Source organism: Copidosoma floridanum, unplaced genomic scaffold (genome assembly GCF_036245765.1).
Source record: "Copidosoma floridanum isolate Cflo_tuat_1 unplaced genomic scaffold, Cflo_Japanese_pri ptg000021l, whole genome shotgun sequence".
NCBI lineage: Eukaryota > Metazoa > Arthropoda > Insecta > Hymenoptera > Encyrtidae > Copidosoma > Copidosoma floridanum.
Genome location: NW_028321898.1, coordinates 28,684,124 through 28,704,048, shown reverse-complemented (window position 1 = coordinate 28,704,048; position 19,925 = coordinate 28,684,124). Strand labels below are relative to the sequence as shown.

General features: G+C 37.7%; 4 protein-coding genes across 11 annotated transcripts; 3 read left to right on the top strand and 1 right to left on the bottom strand.

Annotated features, from left to right (window-relative positions):
- Positions 1-6: 6 nt before the first annotated feature.
- On the bottom strand, positions 7-6,845 carry Rubicon (run domain Beclin-1-interacting and cysteine-rich domain-containing protein rubicon). Of its 2 annotated transcripts, XM_089594707.1 has the most exons (14): positions 6,765-6,845; positions 5,900-6,118; positions 5,511-5,662; positions 5,181-5,364; positions 4,178-4,628; positions 3,595-4,103; positions 3,349-3,511; positions 3,126-3,263; positions 2,825-3,030; positions 2,609-2,748; positions 2,348-2,530; positions 2,094-2,276; positions 1,865-2,018; positions 7-1,774 (listed from the first exon to the last, which is right to left on the bottom strand). In XM_089594707.1, the coding sequence occupies exons 2-14, from the start codon at positions 6,074-6,076 to the stop codon at positions 1,535-1,537; spliced, it is 2,880 nt and encodes a 959-aa protein (XP_089450833.1). In that variant the 5' UTR covers positions 6,077-6,118; positions 6,765-6,845; the 3' UTR covers positions 7-1,534. The 2 variants fall into 2 exon arrangements, with proteins under 2 accessions (XP_089450833.1, XP_014203887.2); XM_014348401.2 differs by lacking the exon at positions 6,765-6,845 and having other exon boundaries at positions 5,900-6,327.
- A 534-nt stretch (positions 6,846-7,379) lies between these two features.
- LOC106642551 (uncharacterized) lies at positions 7,380-12,755 on the top strand. Of its 6 annotated transcripts, none has more exons than XM_089594223.1 (14): positions 7,380-7,395; positions 8,202-8,485; positions 9,160-9,257; positions 9,330-9,505; positions 9,580-9,965; positions 10,038-10,111; positions 10,185-10,514; positions 10,583-11,158; positions 11,250-11,351; positions 11,425-11,473; positions 11,876-11,939; positions 12,014-12,119; positions 12,202-12,510; positions 12,595-12,755. In XM_089594223.1, exons 2-14 carry the CDS (start codon positions 8,354-8,356, stop codon positions 12,611-12,613), a joined length of 2,421 nt encoding a protein of 806 aa, XP_089450349.1. In that variant the 5' UTR covers positions 7,380-7,395; positions 8,202-8,353; the 3' UTR covers positions 12,614-12,755. The 6 variants fall into 6 exon arrangements, with proteins under 6 accessions (XP_089450349.1, XP_023244923.2, XP_014212851.2 ...); XM_023389155.2 differs by lacking the exon at positions 7,380-7,395 and having other exon boundaries at positions 8,155-8,485; positions 12,202-12,300; positions 12,343-12,510; XM_014357365.2 differs by lacking the exon at positions 7,380-7,395 and having other exon boundaries at positions 8,155-8,485.
- Positions 12,756-12,913: 158 nt separating this feature from the next.
- On the top strand, positions 12,914-15,875 carry cin (Molybdenum cofactor synthesis protein cinnamon). The gene is made up of 10 exons (XM_014357369.2): positions 12,914-12,989; positions 13,137-13,288; positions 13,365-13,552; positions 13,854-14,334; positions 14,394-14,460; positions 14,521-14,635; positions 14,702-14,977; positions 15,044-15,183; positions 15,257-15,444; positions 15,536-15,875. Exons 1-10 carry the CDS (start codon positions 12,959-12,961, stop codon positions 15,794-15,796), a joined length of 1,899 nt encoding a protein of 632 aa, XP_014212855.2. The 5' UTR covers positions 12,914-12,958; the 3' UTR covers positions 15,797-15,875.
- A 228-nt stretch (positions 15,876-16,103) lies between these two features.
- pasi1 (septate junction component pasiflora 1) lies at positions 16,104-18,193 on the top strand. Of its 2 annotated transcripts, none has more exons than XM_014357381.2 (6): positions 16,104-16,246; positions 16,388-16,499; positions 16,659-16,758; positions 16,911-17,098; positions 17,270-17,320; positions 17,408-18,193. In XM_014357381.2, the coding sequence occupies exons 1-6, from the start codon at positions 16,179-16,181 to the stop codon at positions 17,489-17,491; spliced, it is 603 nt and encodes a 200-aa protein (XP_014212867.2). In that variant the 5' UTR covers positions 16,104-16,178; the 3' UTR covers positions 17,492-18,193. The 2 variants fall into 2 exon arrangements, with proteins under 2 accessions (XP_014212867.2, XP_089450572.1); XM_089594446.1 differs by having other exon boundaries at positions 16,104-16,315.
- Positions 18,194-19,925: the final 1,732 nt, after the last annotated feature.

The following is a 19,925-nucleotide window of genomic DNA, read 5'->3' as shown; positions in this document are numbered from 1 at the left end:
AGCTTCATTCTTTGTCAGCGTCATTAAAAAACATCAATAAAATTTCACATTAAAGTGATTGCGTGAATGTGACATTAAATCTTTTTAGTTAAGAAAGTTAGCAATATCATTCGTTTGTGATACGTGAATTATGAACGTGACAATTTTTTCGTGCTTGAGTGATACATGTCTTTGATTGAAGATATTCTTGTTTTTATATTTGACGACAATATTCGACCTTGATCATGCGAAATTTGTGTAAGTCTTCTAAATTGTAGGCTATTGTTGTGCGATTCATTGTAATAATTCACTTTTTGGATTCTTCAATTGAAATAAAATACGTGTACATAATATTAGCTACTGAATTTTATATGCTACAGTATGTATATAATGTTGTTATATTTTATCAGAGAAACAAGTGTGCATGTGAAAATTAACTAAAATGTGACTTAATTTAAAACAATAAATTTTTAATTTTTAATGTACTGTTTCCTATCCTTTTTTCACAATTATAAAATAGTGACTGCATCATGTTAATACGAGACATATCGTGCACTAATTTAAGTATGAAAGATGTTCAAGGCATGAGTTAATTAAATACTTTTTCAAGTGTTGGGATTCACAGTAGATTTTTTTATATCTTCAACAAAAGCCAGGTACTACAACATATTTGTATTTCGACTGAAATCGGTAATATTTTAATTTTATTATTTTACTGCTTTTTAACCAGCATTAGAATCAACATTTATTAATCAAATTTAGATTCAATGGCATTACGTAATAAATGTGTCTAGTCATGATGTTATTGTTATGTACATATAAATAAGGTGTATATTATATAAAATATATTGATTTAAGGAAAAATAAATTTTGTGAACTGCGTGGCCGAGGAAGAATAAGGGGACAATTAGGTTTAATAAACAGGAGACAACTGTTATAAAATAAATTAATACATATTATCTCCGATAAGCTCAGTAAAAATTATGAATTGTTTAAAGCACAATCATGATACCAAGGTTGCCTCGGAATATTAATTTTTACGCTTTAAGCGCTTTTTTTCGTTTGTTTTTTACTTCCGTTTCATTCTCTTGAAAGATTAGTACTACATTTCACATCTAAGCTGTTCCCTTTCTGCATAAATATGTCCAAGATCATAATACCAAATTGTCATCTTTTTCACCAGCGACGGTTTGTCTACTTTCATAACAATTACAACAAATGGGAAGTAAATTGGGGATGTTATTTCAATAATGTTATAATTAATTTTATAATGCCTTAAATTAATTGAGATTTTTTGTACCAACATTAATAGTTATATAGTAATAAATAAATAGTTTGTACAAGTTATTGAACTTGTAAGCATTGAAATTTATAATTCCAACTTTACAAAATGCTATGATTAAAAAAATTTGAGATTCCAAAATCTCGGAGGAACACTCGTTAAATGCCCTTTTGCGCACTATTAGTTCAGTACGTTCCCCAAAAATATTCTGCTATTTTGCTAATTTACAAATACGAACGGTAACGATCAGTCTTTTTGTCTACGTGCAGGCCATCACCTCTCATCTATTGCCACTGTTACATTGTTGACTTCTTTTTCATTACACATACGTCTCTCTTTCAGTCGAGTACAACGCTTACAGTCCAGTCTTTTCGAGTTGTGATTTGGGTTAACACATCTAAGATGGTAACAAGCACCACAGCTCTCGCATCGCGTCACTTTACTCAACTCCCACGGATATATTACCTCAGAAGAATTACAAAATTCGCAAACGAAGGCTCTGGCTTGACACAGCTGAAAAGAGGAATACAAGTAATATATCAATGCATTCGAAATCATTTTTTTATATCGGGGTATTGGGCGATTAGCATGATTGATGCTTACTATGCATTCGGCTACATGCTTACAGCACTCTTGAACCAAGTTATTCAATTCGAGTGAAAGTGTTCCATTTTTGACCCGTAAGAAATCTTCGATGGAATAAATGTGTTGATCAGATATCATGTGGCTCCCTTGTCTTCTTAAAGCTTCTTGGGTACTGAAAGAAAACTAAATGTTAAATGAAATAAATCGCACAGTATTATAATCATTAATTGGTAAAAATAATTTTTACTGTGTTGCGAATCTACAGGCAAATAAAAAATCTTTAAGGTAAAATAATTGCGTTCGTAGCAGTCTCGTGCGGTTCAGTTGTTTTATCCTTCGATATAAAGATGGATTCAAATCATTAACTCGAAACAGAGGATCCACCGACATTTGGTCCAACAATCTGTAGGAAAAATTCGAAACGGGATACCTGCAAGATTAAATCACATCAATAATCTGTCAGCAAAATTTGCCAAATTGATTCGGGAACATGTGAATGACCTGTTGAAATCCCACTTGGACAAAATTTTACCAGGTATCGAAGCCACCTGATTCGTGTGGCAACCTGTACAGAAGTATCTACCCAAGTATTCGCAGTAACGATATTTGCTGGCATATTTGACGGCAACCCTCATTCCGCATCCCGCGCAACGGTAATTCTGTTTAGCTATCAGAATTCGTCTCCTGATAAAATGGGAATTTTTAATTGTAGTAGAGCGTTTATAATTTTCAAAATAAATTCAATGTAACTTCTACACTCACACAGGAGCTGGATGGGCTGTGAAAATGATTTGAGGTCTTGGCGGTGCCCACTCAATCGTACCTCGAAGCGGGACCATACTGCCGTCAGAACTTTCCACCTCATCTGGATTAACTGGCCAACTTTTCGGAAGAGGCAATAACTGTAAAGTATAAATCACAATGGTATCCAACCAACAATTGAAAAGCTTTTTCTTAATTTTCACGTAATATACTAACTCTTTGAGGTGCATCTCGTTCAGAGACGAGCCACTTGAGTTCACTAGCTCGAGGTAGGTGTTTTTCACTGAACCTACTTATCAGAGATAACGCAACACCTTCGGCTGACATGTAACTGTCAGTTAAATTTGATTCTAGGCCATGTTTTGGCGATGATTTGTACAAGTCAGCTTCGGAATACAGAGACGCCATCGATACTGATAATCCTGAAAAACCAATGCAACCCTTGTTGGAGCGTTAAATATTTTTTTCCACTTTCAGATAAAAAAAAAAAAAAATTATCTTTGAAATGCAAAGTTACCCGAGTTTTTGAGCTGTTGTGACAAACTACGAGTGTCGTCTATTTCGTAATCATCGACGTCGTCGGTCGAAATACTATCGTTGGACGGAGTACCCGGCGACGTCGACAAAGGACTGATACTCTGATCAGTTGTCGTGGCTGATCGTAGAAGAAGAGGTAAATTAAATTTTTAGTTGAATTTAAAAAATGATTAAATACAAGTTACTCTCAATAAAGATCATACTATCAGTTTTTCCGTCACTGAGTAGATCGCGCGTCCAGACCTTCCGTCGCTCTTCCTGACGCTGTCGTCGCCTCAGTCTTATCCTCTGCTTGAGACTATTGATCTCCTCGTCACTTTCGTCCACCGTTTCGTCCGCTGACCTTAGCTCTCGATTACACTTGATCTACAAGATATCAATGCATTACTTTATCCATTATCAAAGAAAACCTCAACTACACGATTACGATACCCTACTCAATACTTTACCTGCTCTATGGCGGCAATCATCGCCTCAGAAATACTAAAGTGTGCGTTCTCCCTATCCAGTTCAGCGTTGGCCCTGGCAAACTGCCCGGACGACAGGAAGCTCGTCAGACTCTGTCCCTCTTTGGGCCTCGGAAAGTACCCAGTAGCCATGGGCAGCACGCTGTTTCCTCCTTCCTCGATGAAACTCTTCTTAGGGGTGCGCACGTCCCGCTGACCCTCGACCTCGGTACTCCAAGAGCCACCGCTCGAGAACTCTGGTGCTGAGCCAGCCAGACACGATCCCTTGCGCCTCGTTTCTCTGCCGTGCTTTGAATTGTTCTCAACAATTGTCACCGACTCCGTTGTACCGTGGTCCGAGTTCATTGTCGGTTTCAAGGGCTGACTTTTAGCACTTTTCGCTACACTATCCTCGAAGTTGAGGGTATCCGAGCTACCGTTGCCACTGCTGCGCTGATCTCGGCTGCGCGACTTCTTGCTCTTCCTCGAGGCGTTGTGATACTTGGAATTGGCTGCTCAAAAAATGTTTCCTCGGTTAAAAATAAAACAACCTCCCCGTTCGCGTTACAGCGTAACGAGTACCAACCAGGACTGCAGTTCTTCTCAGCTGTGGTAAAGGTCGAGGCGTTGATGGCCTTGGTCTCGGGGTAATCGACCTTGATCACATCCGAGAGCTCGATCGACTGGGCAACGTGCTCGCTGAGGCTACTCGCGCCTGTCATCCTCTTGCCTCCCGACGTCTCGGTCTCGACTGCAGATGCCGTTGCCTTGTCTCCGTTCAGCTGATCGGGAAAACTGCTCCAGGTCTTGAGCGAAACTGCATCGCCAGCGTTGTTTGTTAATTCCTCGTTGATCGCACGCTGGTTCGTCGCTATCTCTATTCTCGGCTTTTCTTCGACCCTGAGTTCGGTGCCTTTGGTCTCGTCGAGCGATTGCTGCTGCTCGAGCTGAAACCGCGGGCGGAGATTCACTGGAAATGACGAGGAGCGCCGATGCGCTCGTTTCGGACTGTCCTTGCTACTCCAGTTGGGTAAGAACTGTATTATAGAGATTGAGTAACTGATAAGGAATCTGTTGACTTACAAAACTTGAAAGTTTATTAGGTGGCCTCGGGGATCGGAGTGAATATTCGAATACCATTGCGTTCACAAAGTACTTTTTACTTTGTGTACATGAGGCCATTTTTTTTTTTGGAGATATTTTATCAAAGAAATAAAGCGAATTTAACGAAGCAATGTAAATTGTGGCCGTTTGAATGAGAACAAGATCGACAAGTTATTTCGCTATTGGACTTCATATCTCAATATGATGCAACAAAGAATGCGCATTAGTGCATCTAATTTCATTTCACAATCTATTTGCGTTAATGAGAGCGTCCGATGCAAATCGCGCTTACTACCAAGTGCATTTGTTTTGTTGTAAACAATATACTGTGCTAAGAAATTTAATACTTTTAATTATACCAGTAAATTGTAGTTAATTTTTTTTAATCATTGAAGTAGAAAATATGTACAAAACGTTTTTTAAGGGATCTAAAAAAAAAAAAAAAAAAGGAAATAATGAGAAAATAAAACCATGATAATCCTTACCAAGGATGGATCGATTTCAGTCAAAAGAGCTGGTTGATTTTTTTCTACAGCCCTTAAACAAACAAGCGTGGCCTCGGATAAATTTTCTTGACAAAGAAAAGCCCAGGGTTCCAGGCAAGAGAGCAAATATTCCTTATCCGACAGCAGCCACGATAGCTTCTGTGATAAAGAGTGATCTTCCAGACTACGAAAAGTTATTCAATTTTTTAAACCTATCACTTACATCACAAATACCTCAATCAAAGAGGATATCACTAGAGAACAAGAGCCCTATAGAACCCTAGTGCTGATACAAAACATCACTCTGTTGTTATTTTTATATGGGCATACCTCTTATATAACCATAATAGATATTTGTGCGAAATAATCCTATTTGGAAGATTGTCATGATATTCATCACAGTCTCGGATGGTTGGAGAAGAGGCCAATGAAGGCTGAAGCCAGTTCAGCCCTTGTATGAATATCCAGCAATCTGGTTCACCCTATTTAGAAAAATGGTACATTGCTTTTGTGGGAAATAACAAATATATTGCACAAACAATATAATAACTTTCATGAACATCTTTAAAAGTAACATTAGTAGGATCTTGATCCAGTTAAAATACAATCAAAGCTTTATTACTGCCAAGTGGACCAACAAACAAACAAACAAAACCAACTTGATGTTCACAAAAAGAGCTCTATTGCATAAAAGAGAATGTCAACAAGCACAGACTTACACTGGTATCAAAAACTCTGCAGCCATGCTTAAATATCCTCTCCATTATGTTATGCAAACGATTGAGTCCTCCATAAACGTTCCACACATTGGACACTCCATTTGTCAGCAGACCCTCGACGGTGGATCGCAGGCTCTGGAGCAACTGCCAACGCTCCTTGGCTCTGGTCTCCTCCATTCTGATGATGTCTGTGCCTCAGTCCTCATTCAGATCAAATGTCTGTTAACGTTTGACAGTATGTAAGCAGCTATACTTTATTTATTTAAAAACAGCACTTCTACGTGTAAAATTTTTCTATACGTGTTGCATCTATCTATCTATTTATTTTTTTGACACTTGGTGTTACTAGTAGTTATAATATAACAACAACACATCACACGATCACACCTATCATTTGCACGCGGATGAAGGAAATTATACATATAGGATGATATATTTTCAACGATTTCAACGGCATCATAAATATATCATATCACGAAAACGCCCCTTTTCTTCATAAGTGTATAGTATTGGGATTCCAAAAGGTCACGTGACTCTCGCGATATATATAGTCACTTGGGGGAAAAATAACACGGGCCTTGAGGGTGCAATTACATTTTTATTTTTTTTACACGTTCAACGATTGTAATACGATAAAAGCCATTTAATAACATATTTTTGAGGAGATGACAATACCTTATATATTTTTACCCAACTCAATTAGTCTTTTGCAGCTTAAAACTTTCCTTTGAAAGTGCGAAAACGCACATTTAACCTTACCAAAATCCTGCTTGTTTTCCTATATATATAGTCGGAATTATTTTCAGTTACATCTTATAAAATATACCTAATTCTTTAAGTCATCGGAAGACTTCAAATAACTTACTTATGAAAAGATCGGTTGCTATTAGCTGAACTTTGCTCTGCTGCAAATACTATACATAATTCTACCATTGTACAAAATAATTAACTTGCGCTTCCAAAATATTTATAATTAAAACTATATCCTCAGCTGTGTCATGCATCAACCTTATATATATATGACCTGCACTGCATCGTCTGCTACTGAGTAAGCATCATGCATACATTTATATATATTTACATATATACGTATATGCAACTGTGCCCCTTCCCCTTCTCCGTCCATCTGCCCCTCGCGCCCCCCCTCCCCACCCGAGTGTGCGAGAGAGAAAGACTGACTGCTTTTGTCTTCTCTCTCTTTCTACGCGAGCTTCACTGCCCCGGCTGCTAATAAGCACTTAAGCAGTAGTCTATTCTTTATCTATGGTTGACGCTAGCGCCGCCCGACCATGCAGCGTTACCACGACCTACGTAACTTAACTGCTGGCAGCATTTGCGGAATACAGCCAACAGCCATTGAGAATTGAGCTTACAGCTTATAGGTACAGAAAAGATTAGTACCTATAAGGCTCTAGGCTGCAGAGCAAGTGAAATTCTTTCACTGTGATGCTGTGAAAAAAAAGCACCAGAACAGCGCGGGGAGCGGTCAGCGTTGGGTTAGGCGGATTCAATATCGGAACTTTTTCCCTACATCGTATATATAGCTACACGATCTAGGGAGAATGTTTCGTCGAGCAGACAGCACAGCAGTGAAGGGGCATTGCCAAAGACACGCGGAAATTCAAAATTGTAATATTAATAACACAAGCGCCTATCACTTAATGACCCAGGGTGCTAACTGGCCACACTGTTAAATAAGTAATTATTAATAACACAAGTGCCTATCACCTTATGACCTGGGGCGCTTACTGTCTACTATTAAATAATAAATTATCAAGGAATTACAAGAGCGCCATTTAAAAAGATCTTTGTCGTACTAGATAGGCAATTAAAATTGTGATATGTTTACATATGTTATCGATCAACTTTTAATTATTTAATAGTGTTGCAAATAAGTGTCCCTGATTATCAGGAAAAAGGTGCTTGACATATTTATTAATAATTATTTATTTACTAGATTTGCAATTAGCCCCCCAGGTTATACGGTGATAAGTGCTTATGTTATTAATAATTATTTATTTAAAAGAGTGGCTAGTTAGCGCCCTGGGTCATTGGGTAATAGGCGCTCATGTTATTAATAATTATTCATTTAAAAGAGTGGCCAGTTAGTGCCCCGGGTCATTGGGTGATAGGCGCTTGTGTTATAATATTACCGCGTGTCTTTGGCAATGCCCCTTCACTGCTGTGCTGTCTGCTCGACGGAACATTCTCCCTAGATTTTATAGCTATATATACGATCTAGGGAAAAAGTTCCGATATTGAATCCGCCTAACTCAACGCTGGGAGCGGTACGGGACTGCAGGATACACAGGCACCCCAGCTAATCCAACAGTGTACTTAAAAAATGGACGTCATCGAAGTACGGAGTTCATCAAAGTCGTCGTCATCGAGGAAAGAAGTAAAGTAGTACGTTATTTTTGTGAATACCGCTTAACCGCAACAGCAGCTGGTGAGATGAGTTTCTCGGCGAAGAAAACCGGTGGTAGAATGTGGCACGAGGCCCGAAAGCAGGAGAAAAAGATCCGGGGCATGCTCGTCGATTATCGGCGTCGTGCTGAACGCAGACGGGATTACTACGAGAAAATTGTGAGTATATAAGTGTCATTAGTTAAGTGTATCTTTTTTAAGGGATTAAGGTTTGGAAGGAGTCCTAGAAGGTTTTTTTTTTTTTTTCATTCAAGAGGATAATTTGGTAATTTTCAACGTTGAATTGTTGTTTGCTTACATGATCATTATGAAGCTCTAGTTTTGTAACTCGATTATTTCAGCTCAAAAAACATTTCAAGTGTTCACGTGCATTGGAATTAGATGGATCAAATTAAAAGTCGTAGAAATAATTGTACGATTTTGCTTGTATGAATTGAGTTTAAAAGTGGAGCATTTTCGTGGCAGATTGAGTGCAGTACATAATTCTCGAAACGGACATTGATGACATTGATTTATAGTCAACAGTATAGCTATTTGGTGGCAATATTTTCTAATCTAACATTGCAGAAGCACAAAACGTTTTATCAGTTTGTTTTAATCATGATAATTTATTACCACTCTGGTCGATATACAGAATCCCCTTAAACATCTTGAGAAATATTAGCTTATGTTTGATAAAAATATTCATTGTTAAATTTGAGGTTGATTTAGAGTCCTTTAAGTATTTGAACGAGACCATCAACTTCAATGAGACCAAAGTGACCTTAACTTTTACAGAAATAGTTGAAAAGTATGTTTTTTTAAATTTTAATTTTAATTATTTTTGTTCACAGAAATCAGATCCAACACAGTTTCTTCAAGTTCATGGAAGACCATGTAAAATCCACTTGGATCCTGTCATTGCTGCAGCAGGCGATAGTCCCGCTAATATGTAAGCTTACACAAAGAATTTTATGTATTCCCGTACAGTTTTATGGTACTGTATCAACCTACTGCTTTTTAGGATGCCTTGGCAAGGTAACAAAGAAAATTTAATAGATAGGTTCGATGTGAGAGCTCATTTGGACTGGATTCCTGAAGCTAATAACGCAAACGACATTGATATTTCTTTAACCAGTGAAGATAGGCATATAAACTATGAGAGGTATCGAATAATAGTTCAAAATGAATTTATTGGTGGTAGGTAAAAACAAGATTGAAAATTATTTATGCATCTTGCCATCTAATGAAAAGAAACAACGTTTTTTTTATAGTAACTGAGGAAAAATTTCTTCATCAAATTCATGTTGAAGAACAGTTTGGTTCATCAAAATTAGATCTTGGAAAAGACAAGAAAAAGTCGAGTAACACTGCTGCTATAGGTTATAATTACGAAACTGATGAACCAATAACAGAACCGCCCAAGGCTTCGGAACCAGCCCCATTAGAAGAAAAAGAAGACGATGACAGTGACATCGATTTAGACATTTGTGTGGATGTATCGCAAATCGAGTCTTCCCAGGCACATGAAATGAACTTAGTGGGCCAAAAGTATGGACTTTTAGGCGCTGATTACTTTAGTTTTTTGACTCAAGATTTTGAAGAAGCTGAAACATTGCGACAAGCTAGAAAGCAAGAAGAAGAAAAAGCCATGTATTCTGTGAGTATGAAAAAAAAATTTGATCGAGAATAGTAACTATTGAAAAGTATTTACATTTGTATTATAATGCAGGGACGTCGATCCAGGCGAGAGAGACGAGCATTTAGAGAAAAGAAAATGATCGGACGTGTTATGAGTCCTCCGAGGTAGTTAATGCTTAAACTTTTGATTAAGATGGGTAATAAATTCCCTGTACAACAAATATTAATTTAATTGCAGTTATGCTGCTAGAGAAAGCCCGGAATATAATCCATATAGAAAGTCGTCTTCCAAATCTCGTTCGCGTTCACCATCGCCTGCAAATGCAGGACAAATAACGTACATAACGAGTTTCGGCGGTGAGGAAGAAGCGATCAATGCAAATTCTTCTCAGCCCGCGTCAAAGAAAGTCAATTCCACAAATCAACGAAAAAGAAAGTCGATGAGTCCGGTCGAAAATGATAGATCATCGAGAAAAGCCATTAAGTCTAGGTCTAGAAGTAATTCACGCTCAAGAAGTAAATCTTACCGAAGGCGTGATTCCAAAAGGTCGAGTCCTCCATATTCCAGGTAAATTGCAGCATTTACCAACCCATAATTTGCTAGTACAAAAATTTTGAAAACAATCTTCATTTCAGATCGAGACAAGACAGCTCAAGGACGAAAAGGTATGGAACGTCAAGGTCGCGTAGCCGTTCACGCTATTCTCGCTCAAGGTCGTCGTACTCAAGATCAAGGTCTCGCAGTTGGCGCAGCAAAACATCACGGTCCTACAGTCGTTCACATTCACGGTCACGGTCGACGTCGCGCTCACGTTCTAAACGCGGGAGGTCCTCCCGGTCTCGCTCGAAAAGGTCGTCAACCTCTAGCCGCAGTCGGTCGCGATCATCTTCGAGAAAAGGCCGAAGAAGAAGTAACAGCAAGAAACGCAGCAGCAGTAGCAGTAGCAGCAGCTCGAGATCTCGTTCAAGGTCCAAACGACGATGTTCGAGGTCCAAGACAAGATCGAAGACGAGGTCGCGATCGAAGACAAGATCGAAAACCAAATCCAGGTCCAGGACGCGATCCAGGAGTAAGAGCCGAAGTAGATCGAGGTCGAGGTCATCCAGAAGTGTATCTAATTCCAAGTCCAGAAGCGCTGCGTCACCAGGAGCTCGTTCACAACCCGCGGGAGCTCAGCCTGTGTTATCAAACAAACCTGCTGCTGTGCCAAGGTATAGATACTATTGTCAATGAGCTTGGTATCATATTTAAGTCTATTTTATTGTGTGGATTGTATGAATAATGGTAGTAAAATCCATCTAGATATTACGGTCGACGGGGAAAGTCTTCAAGTTTGGAACTAGAATTGTCTGATGAAGATAAAAATTCGCAAATAGTACAAAAATCTTCGTCTAATATTAACATGTAAGCCACTCTTGATCATTTTTGTAAAAATTAAGATTGTCAAGAAGTTATTAAAATTTTATGGTTATCACAGGAACAAGCCAAAAGCAGGGCTAAGTACAAATTCTGGTGGCGGACACAAAGTCAGTAAGAACCTTAACGCTTTATTAGTCACTTAATGCACAATGCAAACAAACAAACCATGTACTTTTCCTCATCTTAAAAAATCCAAAAGAAATGAATTTTGTATTTTTACATACAAGTAGCATGTGCATATTTCACGAGTGCAACTTTGAAATCACTCGTAAAACCTTTGATTAAATTTCTGTAGCTCCAAAGTTTAAATTTTAGACAGTCAAATATCGCTTTCTCTCTGTATCTATCTATCTATCTCTAAATGGTTTTCAATGCACCTTTTATTTGTGCGCATACGTGTAAAATGATTTTTTAATTTATAATTTTTATAAACATACAATCAATTGTCAAAAGATGTATCAGTTAGATCTGTATACTTTGAACTCGTCTGTAAGAATTCTATTTTTCAGTCTTCGAAAATCACTCCGCAGGAGCGGCTTAAAAAGAAAATGCAGGCTTTGCTGAACAGACAATGTAAGTCACTTTTCCTCTATTTTAACATAATATGTTGATGTGCTAAAATAATTTTGTTCATAATTTCTTTTCAGACAAAGCAGATAAAAAAGCTGAACAAGCTCGAATTGAAAAACTTGAACAACAAAGGCAGGATAGAGAGGATGAGATTAGGGAAATGTCCCTTAAACTTCGCAGAAAGTAAGTAACATGCATGTAATAAAAAAATCAATTATCTGAAACTCATCAAATATTTACTAATCTAGAAAAAACTAATTTTCAGGCAAAGAGAACGCCGTCACAGGTATGAAGGCGGTCACAGCTCGGACTCGCGTTCAACGCCATCGCGCTCGCCAAGTCCCAACGAACGTAACTCGGCTCGGCCTCCTGCTCCTCCTCCTCCTCCACTTCCACCAGTACGCAGTAGCAGACGCAGGAGCAAGGAACGCAATAGTTATGACCGTGATCGCGGTCGCGATTATCACCGCAGTAGTCGAGGACGGGACGACAAGGACCATCGAGGGGTTAGGCATCATAGTAACAGTAGACGGCACCGCACGCCGCCCAGGTACTCCAGTCCTCGAGGCCATCGGTAATTTGTGATATTTTTTCTTCATAACTTTTTTCTGAGGATTGGATTGGATTCTAACTGTTCTTTGTTGTTGTTTTTTTACAGTGGATTAGTTGATTATTGATTGAGTGAAATGTGCACATTATACAAGAACGTTGCGCTGATTTGTACATGGACTCCTTATGCAATTGTGCATTTTTTAAAAATTTTTAAAATTTGTGTTGTTTAATATTATTTCTCTGTGAATAATAAACAGTTGCGTTGTACCAGTGTTTGTTTCCATTCCTTTATGCCCTTCATTTTTGTTTTTTACTGCCACACCAAAACACGTGTCAGTTATTTAATAAATTGCATTTTATCTAATTCATTGCCAGAGAGATAACAGGTATTTGGACTCATTATAGGTAGTATACTTGAGTAACTTTGTGATTTATGAACATCTGCTGTAGTTTCTCTGACGTTTTATAATATGTCAGCTATTACTTTTGGAATCTTAACAAGTAAGACAATATGATAAACTTAATTTATGTTTTGATTGGTATCGGAAAAAAATATTCCTTTCGTTTTCCCATATTTTTTATCAAATTTTTATAATGCAAAGTTTTAAAGGTTAAGTTTAAGAATTCTATGTATGATTTCCGATTCAGTCAGCGACACTTGTTCTCAAAAAAAGGAAAATGACAAAAGTGGCCCTGTACTTCGACAATTGTTGTCTAATGCAAACACAGAAATTGGAAAAGCATTAAATGGTACCGTAGTGTGCTCCGATATTGTTCCCGATGACGAGGATACCATACAAGTAAGTTTTTTCAAACATCATTACAAATTGTTTTTTGTTTTTTTGTAAATAAAAACAACTATTTACAATATTACAGACGATGTTAATTGATTGGGCAGACGTGGAGGAATTAAATGTTATTTTAACCACTGGAGGTACTGGCTTTTCCTGCAGGGATGTTACTCCAGAAGCTACAAAAAAAGTCATCCACAAAGAAGTTCCTGGAATTGCTCATGCCATGATCTCTGAAAGTTTAAAAATTACACCCATGGCAATGTTATCTAGGTACAGCATCAATTGATTTACTATTATTCTAACAAATAAGAATAATCATAAATTACAATTTACAATAAAAATTGTTTTAACTAATATCGATTTACTAAAGGTAAATATTTTAGAAAACAATTTTATGTTTTGCTAACAATTATTTAGCCATTGATTTATTCATGTAAGAAACTTGACTCGCGTAAAGATTAAGCAAATATAATCTTTTCTTTTAAAAACAAATCTACGTCAAGTACAAGTATTTTTATTGAAGAAAAAAAAAAAAAACACGCACTTGATCTCTCTATAACAAACGATCCAGGGCGACCTGTGGCATACGAGGCAAGACCTTGATCGTCAACCTCCCTGGCTCGCCAAAGGCCGCAAAGGAGTGCTTCTGCGCCATAGCAAAGGTACTTCCTCACGCCGTCGACCTGATACTCGGTCATGAAAGGAGCATCAAATCTACCCACGAAGTGGTCCAAGGCAAGCACGAGTGTCCGCACAAGAGTGGCGGAGCCTCCTCGTGGAACCCGGACAACGTCGCCGGCCGGCTCCGAGAATCGCCCTTCCCTATGATCTCGATCGAGGAAGCCCAAAAGATCCTGAAGGACTCAGCGGAGATGCTACCCCCGGTGCAGGTCGAAATCTGGGCCTGCCGAGGTAGAGTCCTGTCGGAGACCGTCTACTCGACCTGCCACATACCGCCCTTCCGGGCTTCCATAAAGGACGGCTACGCGGTGATCGCGAGCGACGGCAAAGGCAGGCGGAAGGTCTTGGGTGGCATAGAGGCCGGTCACAAGGTAGGACATTAATTATATTTATATACACTATAATGATCGGTTTCTCGATTTTCCTTCAGCCGGACAACGTGAAGATTGAACCAGGCACTTGCGTGAGGATCAACACCGGTGCTCCAGTTCCCGATGGTAATCATACTACGTGAATCATGTTTTGCTCCTTGGATATTATAACGATTTTAATTCCAGAAGCCACGGCTGTGGTCCAGGTCGAGGATACAGTGTTGACAGAGCGCGGAGCCGATGGAAAAAAAGAGCTGGAGATCGAAATCCTAGTTCAGCCGAAAGAAGGCCAGGACATACGGTAAGGATTGTCAACTCGCTCATCGTTTGACAATTTCATCTTTTTTTTTTCCGATCTATTTGTCAGACCGATCGGTAGTGATACCCAGTTGGGTGACCCGGTTCTCAAGGAAGGTATGAAAGTAGGCGCCGTTGAGGCGGGAATTCTGGCGGCTTGCGGCTTGGCCAAGGTATCCGTGACGTGGGTGCCGAGGATCGGTGTTCTGTCGACGGGCAACGAACTCCAAAACGCGGGCGAGCCAGCCAAGCCCGGGCACATCTACGATAGCAACAAAATAACGCTGATGATGATGCTGAGGGAGAACGGCTACGAGGCTATTGATTTGGGCATTGCGATCGATGAGTGGGTACTGTTTTTTTTTTTTTTTTTTTAAGAGGGAAGCGTGATAAACGCTGTGGGATTTTACAGGATGGGCGCTATGCTCGATGCTATTACCGATGCGACGGAAAGAGCCGACGTTATTATAACAACGGGTTCCGTGTCGATGGGCGACAAAGATATGCTGAAGCCGATCTTGCAGGACGTTTTCCATGCTAAAATTCACTTTGGTCGGTAAATGGTTGATTGGAACATTGTTACGTGAAAAGTCTTTGTTGGAAAATACTATGGTGTAATTTATAGGACGCGTCAATTTGAAACCTGGAAAGCCGACGACCTACGCCACCCTCACTTGGCGCGGGACCAAGAAGTACTTTTTGTGTCTACCTGGGAATCCCGTTTCAGCTGTAGTAACGGCCAATTTGTTTGTATTTCCGCTGCTGAACCACCTGACAAAAAACAGTGAAAAACCTGTAGTCGTAAAAGCCAAGGTAGAATTTTTTTTTTAACTTTTCATAAAAAAATGTACCCACTTGATACAAGGATATAGTATAGACGATTAGTTTTGAACACCATCCACAGGTGGTTAACGATTACGCTTTGGACCCGAGACCGGAGTACGCGCGCGTGATCCTCGTGTGGTCGGACGAGAGCGAGGATGGTTGTCCGAAAGCTTACAGCACCGGCAATCAAATCAGCAGTAAGCTTCTCAGCTGCAAAAGTGCGAACGCCCTGCTTATGTTGCCGGCGAGAACAGCACAGAAATCGGATATCAAAGCTGGATCCATCGTCCCGGCCATGTTACTTGGATTCAATCAACTCGCCCACGAGGAGCGTTATTGAGACTTTTCTTTGCTGTCACTTGTGGGGACAACAATAACAACAATAATTATATTCACTTGAATTTAATTTAAAGCTCAAGTTATGCATTTTTGTATATTTTGAATTAAAAAAAGGCACCTGTATTTGCTACTTTAACAAAAGATAAACGAAATTTATAAAAAAATGAACAAATCAACATTGATTCTACGTAAAATCGAAAAGCAGAATTTCGTAGTCGCGCGCTAAAATAAGCCGCAAAACCATAGAGAACTCGAAGCGCGGCCTCTCTCGGCGCCGATCCCAGGCAGTACTAGTCCTTTGACTCTTACATTGCTCCGCAGATCGTTGAGGATCACGGAGATCTGTATGGTGCTCGGTAAGCGATGCGGTCACTCGACGGTCTATGCTCTCCAAAGGGCACGGCACCTTTTTACACACATGTGCACGTTTTTTACGCGGAGCACGATCGCGGTAAGCGTGTGTTGGTTGCCTCGACGACGCCCAAGCTTCAGTGTCCCCATACACGAGCCAGCGACAGGCGTTTGTGAAACTCATTTTCTTTTGCCCTTTGGTTTGCCGATTTTTCATTTATTTTTTTCTTCTCAATTAAAGTGAAGACAACAGTGATCGGTACGTCATGAAGAAGTTGCAGACCTGCTGGTCGCCCATTATATGGGCGAACAATCTGAAAACTGGCTGCAAAGCCGTGGCGTTGTACACAGTGGTGGGTGTTCGATTCTTTACTTTTTTTTTTCATTTGCTTTCACGATTATGCATATTAAATGGCCAATTTTTTCGTTATCTTCCAAAAATCGGTATATTGTGCGTTTTAATTTTAATTTTCCCTTTTTATGGGTGTTTGCGATTTTACCTATTGTTTTAGGCTGCCAGCATTGTTTTGATGACGTTAATAATTTATCAAATGTGTGGTGGTGACTCGACGCAACTCTACAATCCATTATTTGAAGCCGACGTTCGAATGTGTAAGTATATTGCCGCTTTTTTTTTTTTCATGGTATGGTGTTCTTGAACCATAAAAATCAATAATTTTTATTTTCATGTTTTATTTTGGTATTTAAAAAATTATGCTTTTTTCGTAAATTAATACTAATTGAGTTGTAAATTTTTTTTACAGCAATGCAAGTGGCTGGAGTTATTTTATTATTGTTTTTTCTACTATTAATTGTATCAGCCATACTCATGATTTATGGCATACACGAAGGAGTTCGCGGTTGGTTGTTACCTTGGCTCGGTCTTTGGGCATTTATTTTCTCTTTCCAATTATTGTATGGACTTTGGCTCCTCTGGGCGTACTACATTTATGTGAGTTGATTACCATTTACGATTTTTTGATTCTCAAAGTTATAATTTTTTATACGTTACTTAAATCCGTTGTCACTATTTTTTTATACTTGATTTTTGTTATCATTAAATTTAAATGTGTTCATATCCTGTGCTAAACTATTTTTGTAATTAATTGTTACTTATTTTCAGTTGCAAGTTGTGTTCATTGTTATATGCAACTACCTTTACATGTTTTATAATGTAAGTTGATACATTTTACAATTATCTGAAAAATCATGTAAAAAAACACGTTCCGTAAGATACTAATGATTTTATTAATTTTCTTAGATATATTGTTGGCTCGTTGTCTATTCAATGTACAAAGAACTGGAAGAACTGCAATCTCCGAATATCGAACTTCTGTGGCCATAGATCTGACACTCATGAAGATACAACTCATATGTATAAATGTAACGATATACTTATTTACATATGGCACCAAAGAGAAATGACAAATTCGAATTCATATGCTATTGCTATATTTCCAACACCCATTGAGCTTTTAACAAAGGGTATATATCTTCCAAGAGGAGTGCTCAAATATTTTTTATAATATTATTATGAAGAGCTTTGACAATTTTAGTATTTTTTTATTACATGCATGGTTTTATAAAATTTCAATCAAGCATTTATCGCCAATTTTACAAAAGTTTTAAAAATAATACTATACACGGCATCAATGTAGCGAAAAATTTAGATTAATTGTAGATGATGGAATTTTCATGTCTTTGAACGATTACATTATGACAAGAAAGTAAAGACTGAAAATAACATAAATGCTTTCCGTCCAATTTTCATTCTAAGTAATTTTAATCTTTAATTATATGACAACAATATACATAGTATTTGTAGTCTATCACGAAGAATTGTTTTACTCGTAATTTATACGTATTACTCGAGGTTCCGATAAATAAATATTACTCAAGAAATTTATGAAAAATATTTTTATTTAAATTGTAAACTAAAAATTACTAGCTCCCTTAATTGGAACAATTTTATCAATACTGTCACTCAAGGTTTTATAAATGTATGTTTATTTATCAATATTCATTAAATTTGTATTAAATGATGCATTGTATCGCGCAAAAACTAAAGTTGAATAAATATTTTCTTCTAGTATTTGATCATTTAGATTTTTATCAATCTTTTTTGTACTAAAAGTATTGTTTTGATCAGTTTCATAAACGTACACGCGAGAATAAAAAAAAACAACGTCTCCAAGAATCATAAGAATTTTTAATCCTTAATAAAACTTTCTAATTTTGATAGCTCTGTTTTTATTGTATTCACGCACCACGTGTAATAAGAAACAATCTTAAAAAGCCATGTAACATAACGTGATCAATTACTGTTGTTAATTTTCCATCCGAATGTACATAAATATTTTCGTGATAAAATATTCGATTGATAGTTGGACCCATAAAAATAAATATTTTCTGATGAAATCGGTATGAATATTTTTGGCTCGTATACCATCACCTTTGTATTGAAGTACCGAGTGCCGAGCCTGAATTATGGAATCAACTTCGTGCGTAACAACTGTGCCTTTTATAAACTCTTTTAATTTATTTATTTATCTATTTGTTTATATTTATTTAGATTGTTTATCTCTTTCTGATTTGTTGAGGGGGTACCATCGTACCATGATAATTGCTTTTACTCTTAAAAAAGAGTTCGTTTGAAATCGAAAAGCAACAAACTTTGAATCACGCGGGTCGTGACATGTAAATAAAATATTTACGTACCTCATGTAGGTAAAGCAGAACACCTGATATACATGTATATACGGCACGGCTTGCAGAAATAAGTAAACGGCTTTGATTATCAGGTGCAATGACAATGTCCAATACATTATGTCACAGTACAAAATTTTATTAAAAAATAATTCTAAGCGCAAAATTGTGTACCGTGACAAACGCAACAATTGTAAAGGTTCAAGTTTATAAGCAACCGCATACGTGACATACCCGCGTTTACCGGCTCGTTGTTTTTCCCTGCAAGTGTAACCTCAATTGTTGCACATGGAATGTTTGAATAACGAATATAAGGCTGCTAGGCATCTTTGACACTAAACATAATATAATTGTAACTGCCGATTTGGTTCTTGCAGTTCGCATCAGTAACAGACGAGTAAGTATATAAAATTATCCGTAATTTTTAAACCTTCATCGAGCTGGCTGATTTTAAACTGAATTGTAAATCATTACCTTAGCCCATCACAATTGTAAGCATAGATAACAATTAAATTCAATTAAGTTGTAACAAATATCATCTGAGAATATAAAGTTATCTCCTTTAAACAAATTTTAATAAGATTAGTTAAATAATTATTGTAAGTTACAGAAAAATTCAAAATTGTGCTACGTACACTTGATCAACATAAATCAAGTAAATAGTTCAATCTCTTTTAATCATTGAAATATTCATTTTTGAACAATCCAACTGCATGTTTTTATTTTCATCTTAGGTCTGTATGTCATACAGTTACTCATTTTTTTATCTTACTAGGTAGAGAGCATCAACGCATTAACCATTCGTTGCCTAAGGTATAATTCTCTGGACTTCTATGAAAAAACTTATAAGGTGTGCACCTGTTGAACTATAAATACTGATACTACTTCTGAAACTGCGAGCAATTTCTGATGATGAAAAAAAAAAAAGTGTCCAATCAGGATTCGCTAAGCAAGTAACATTACATCATGGGAAACATTCTGATGGATAAAAAATCATATTTATGCATTCAGCACCAAGAAGTTCACCAATAAAATATCGTATCTACTTTACAGTCAACATAAACTTTTATGAA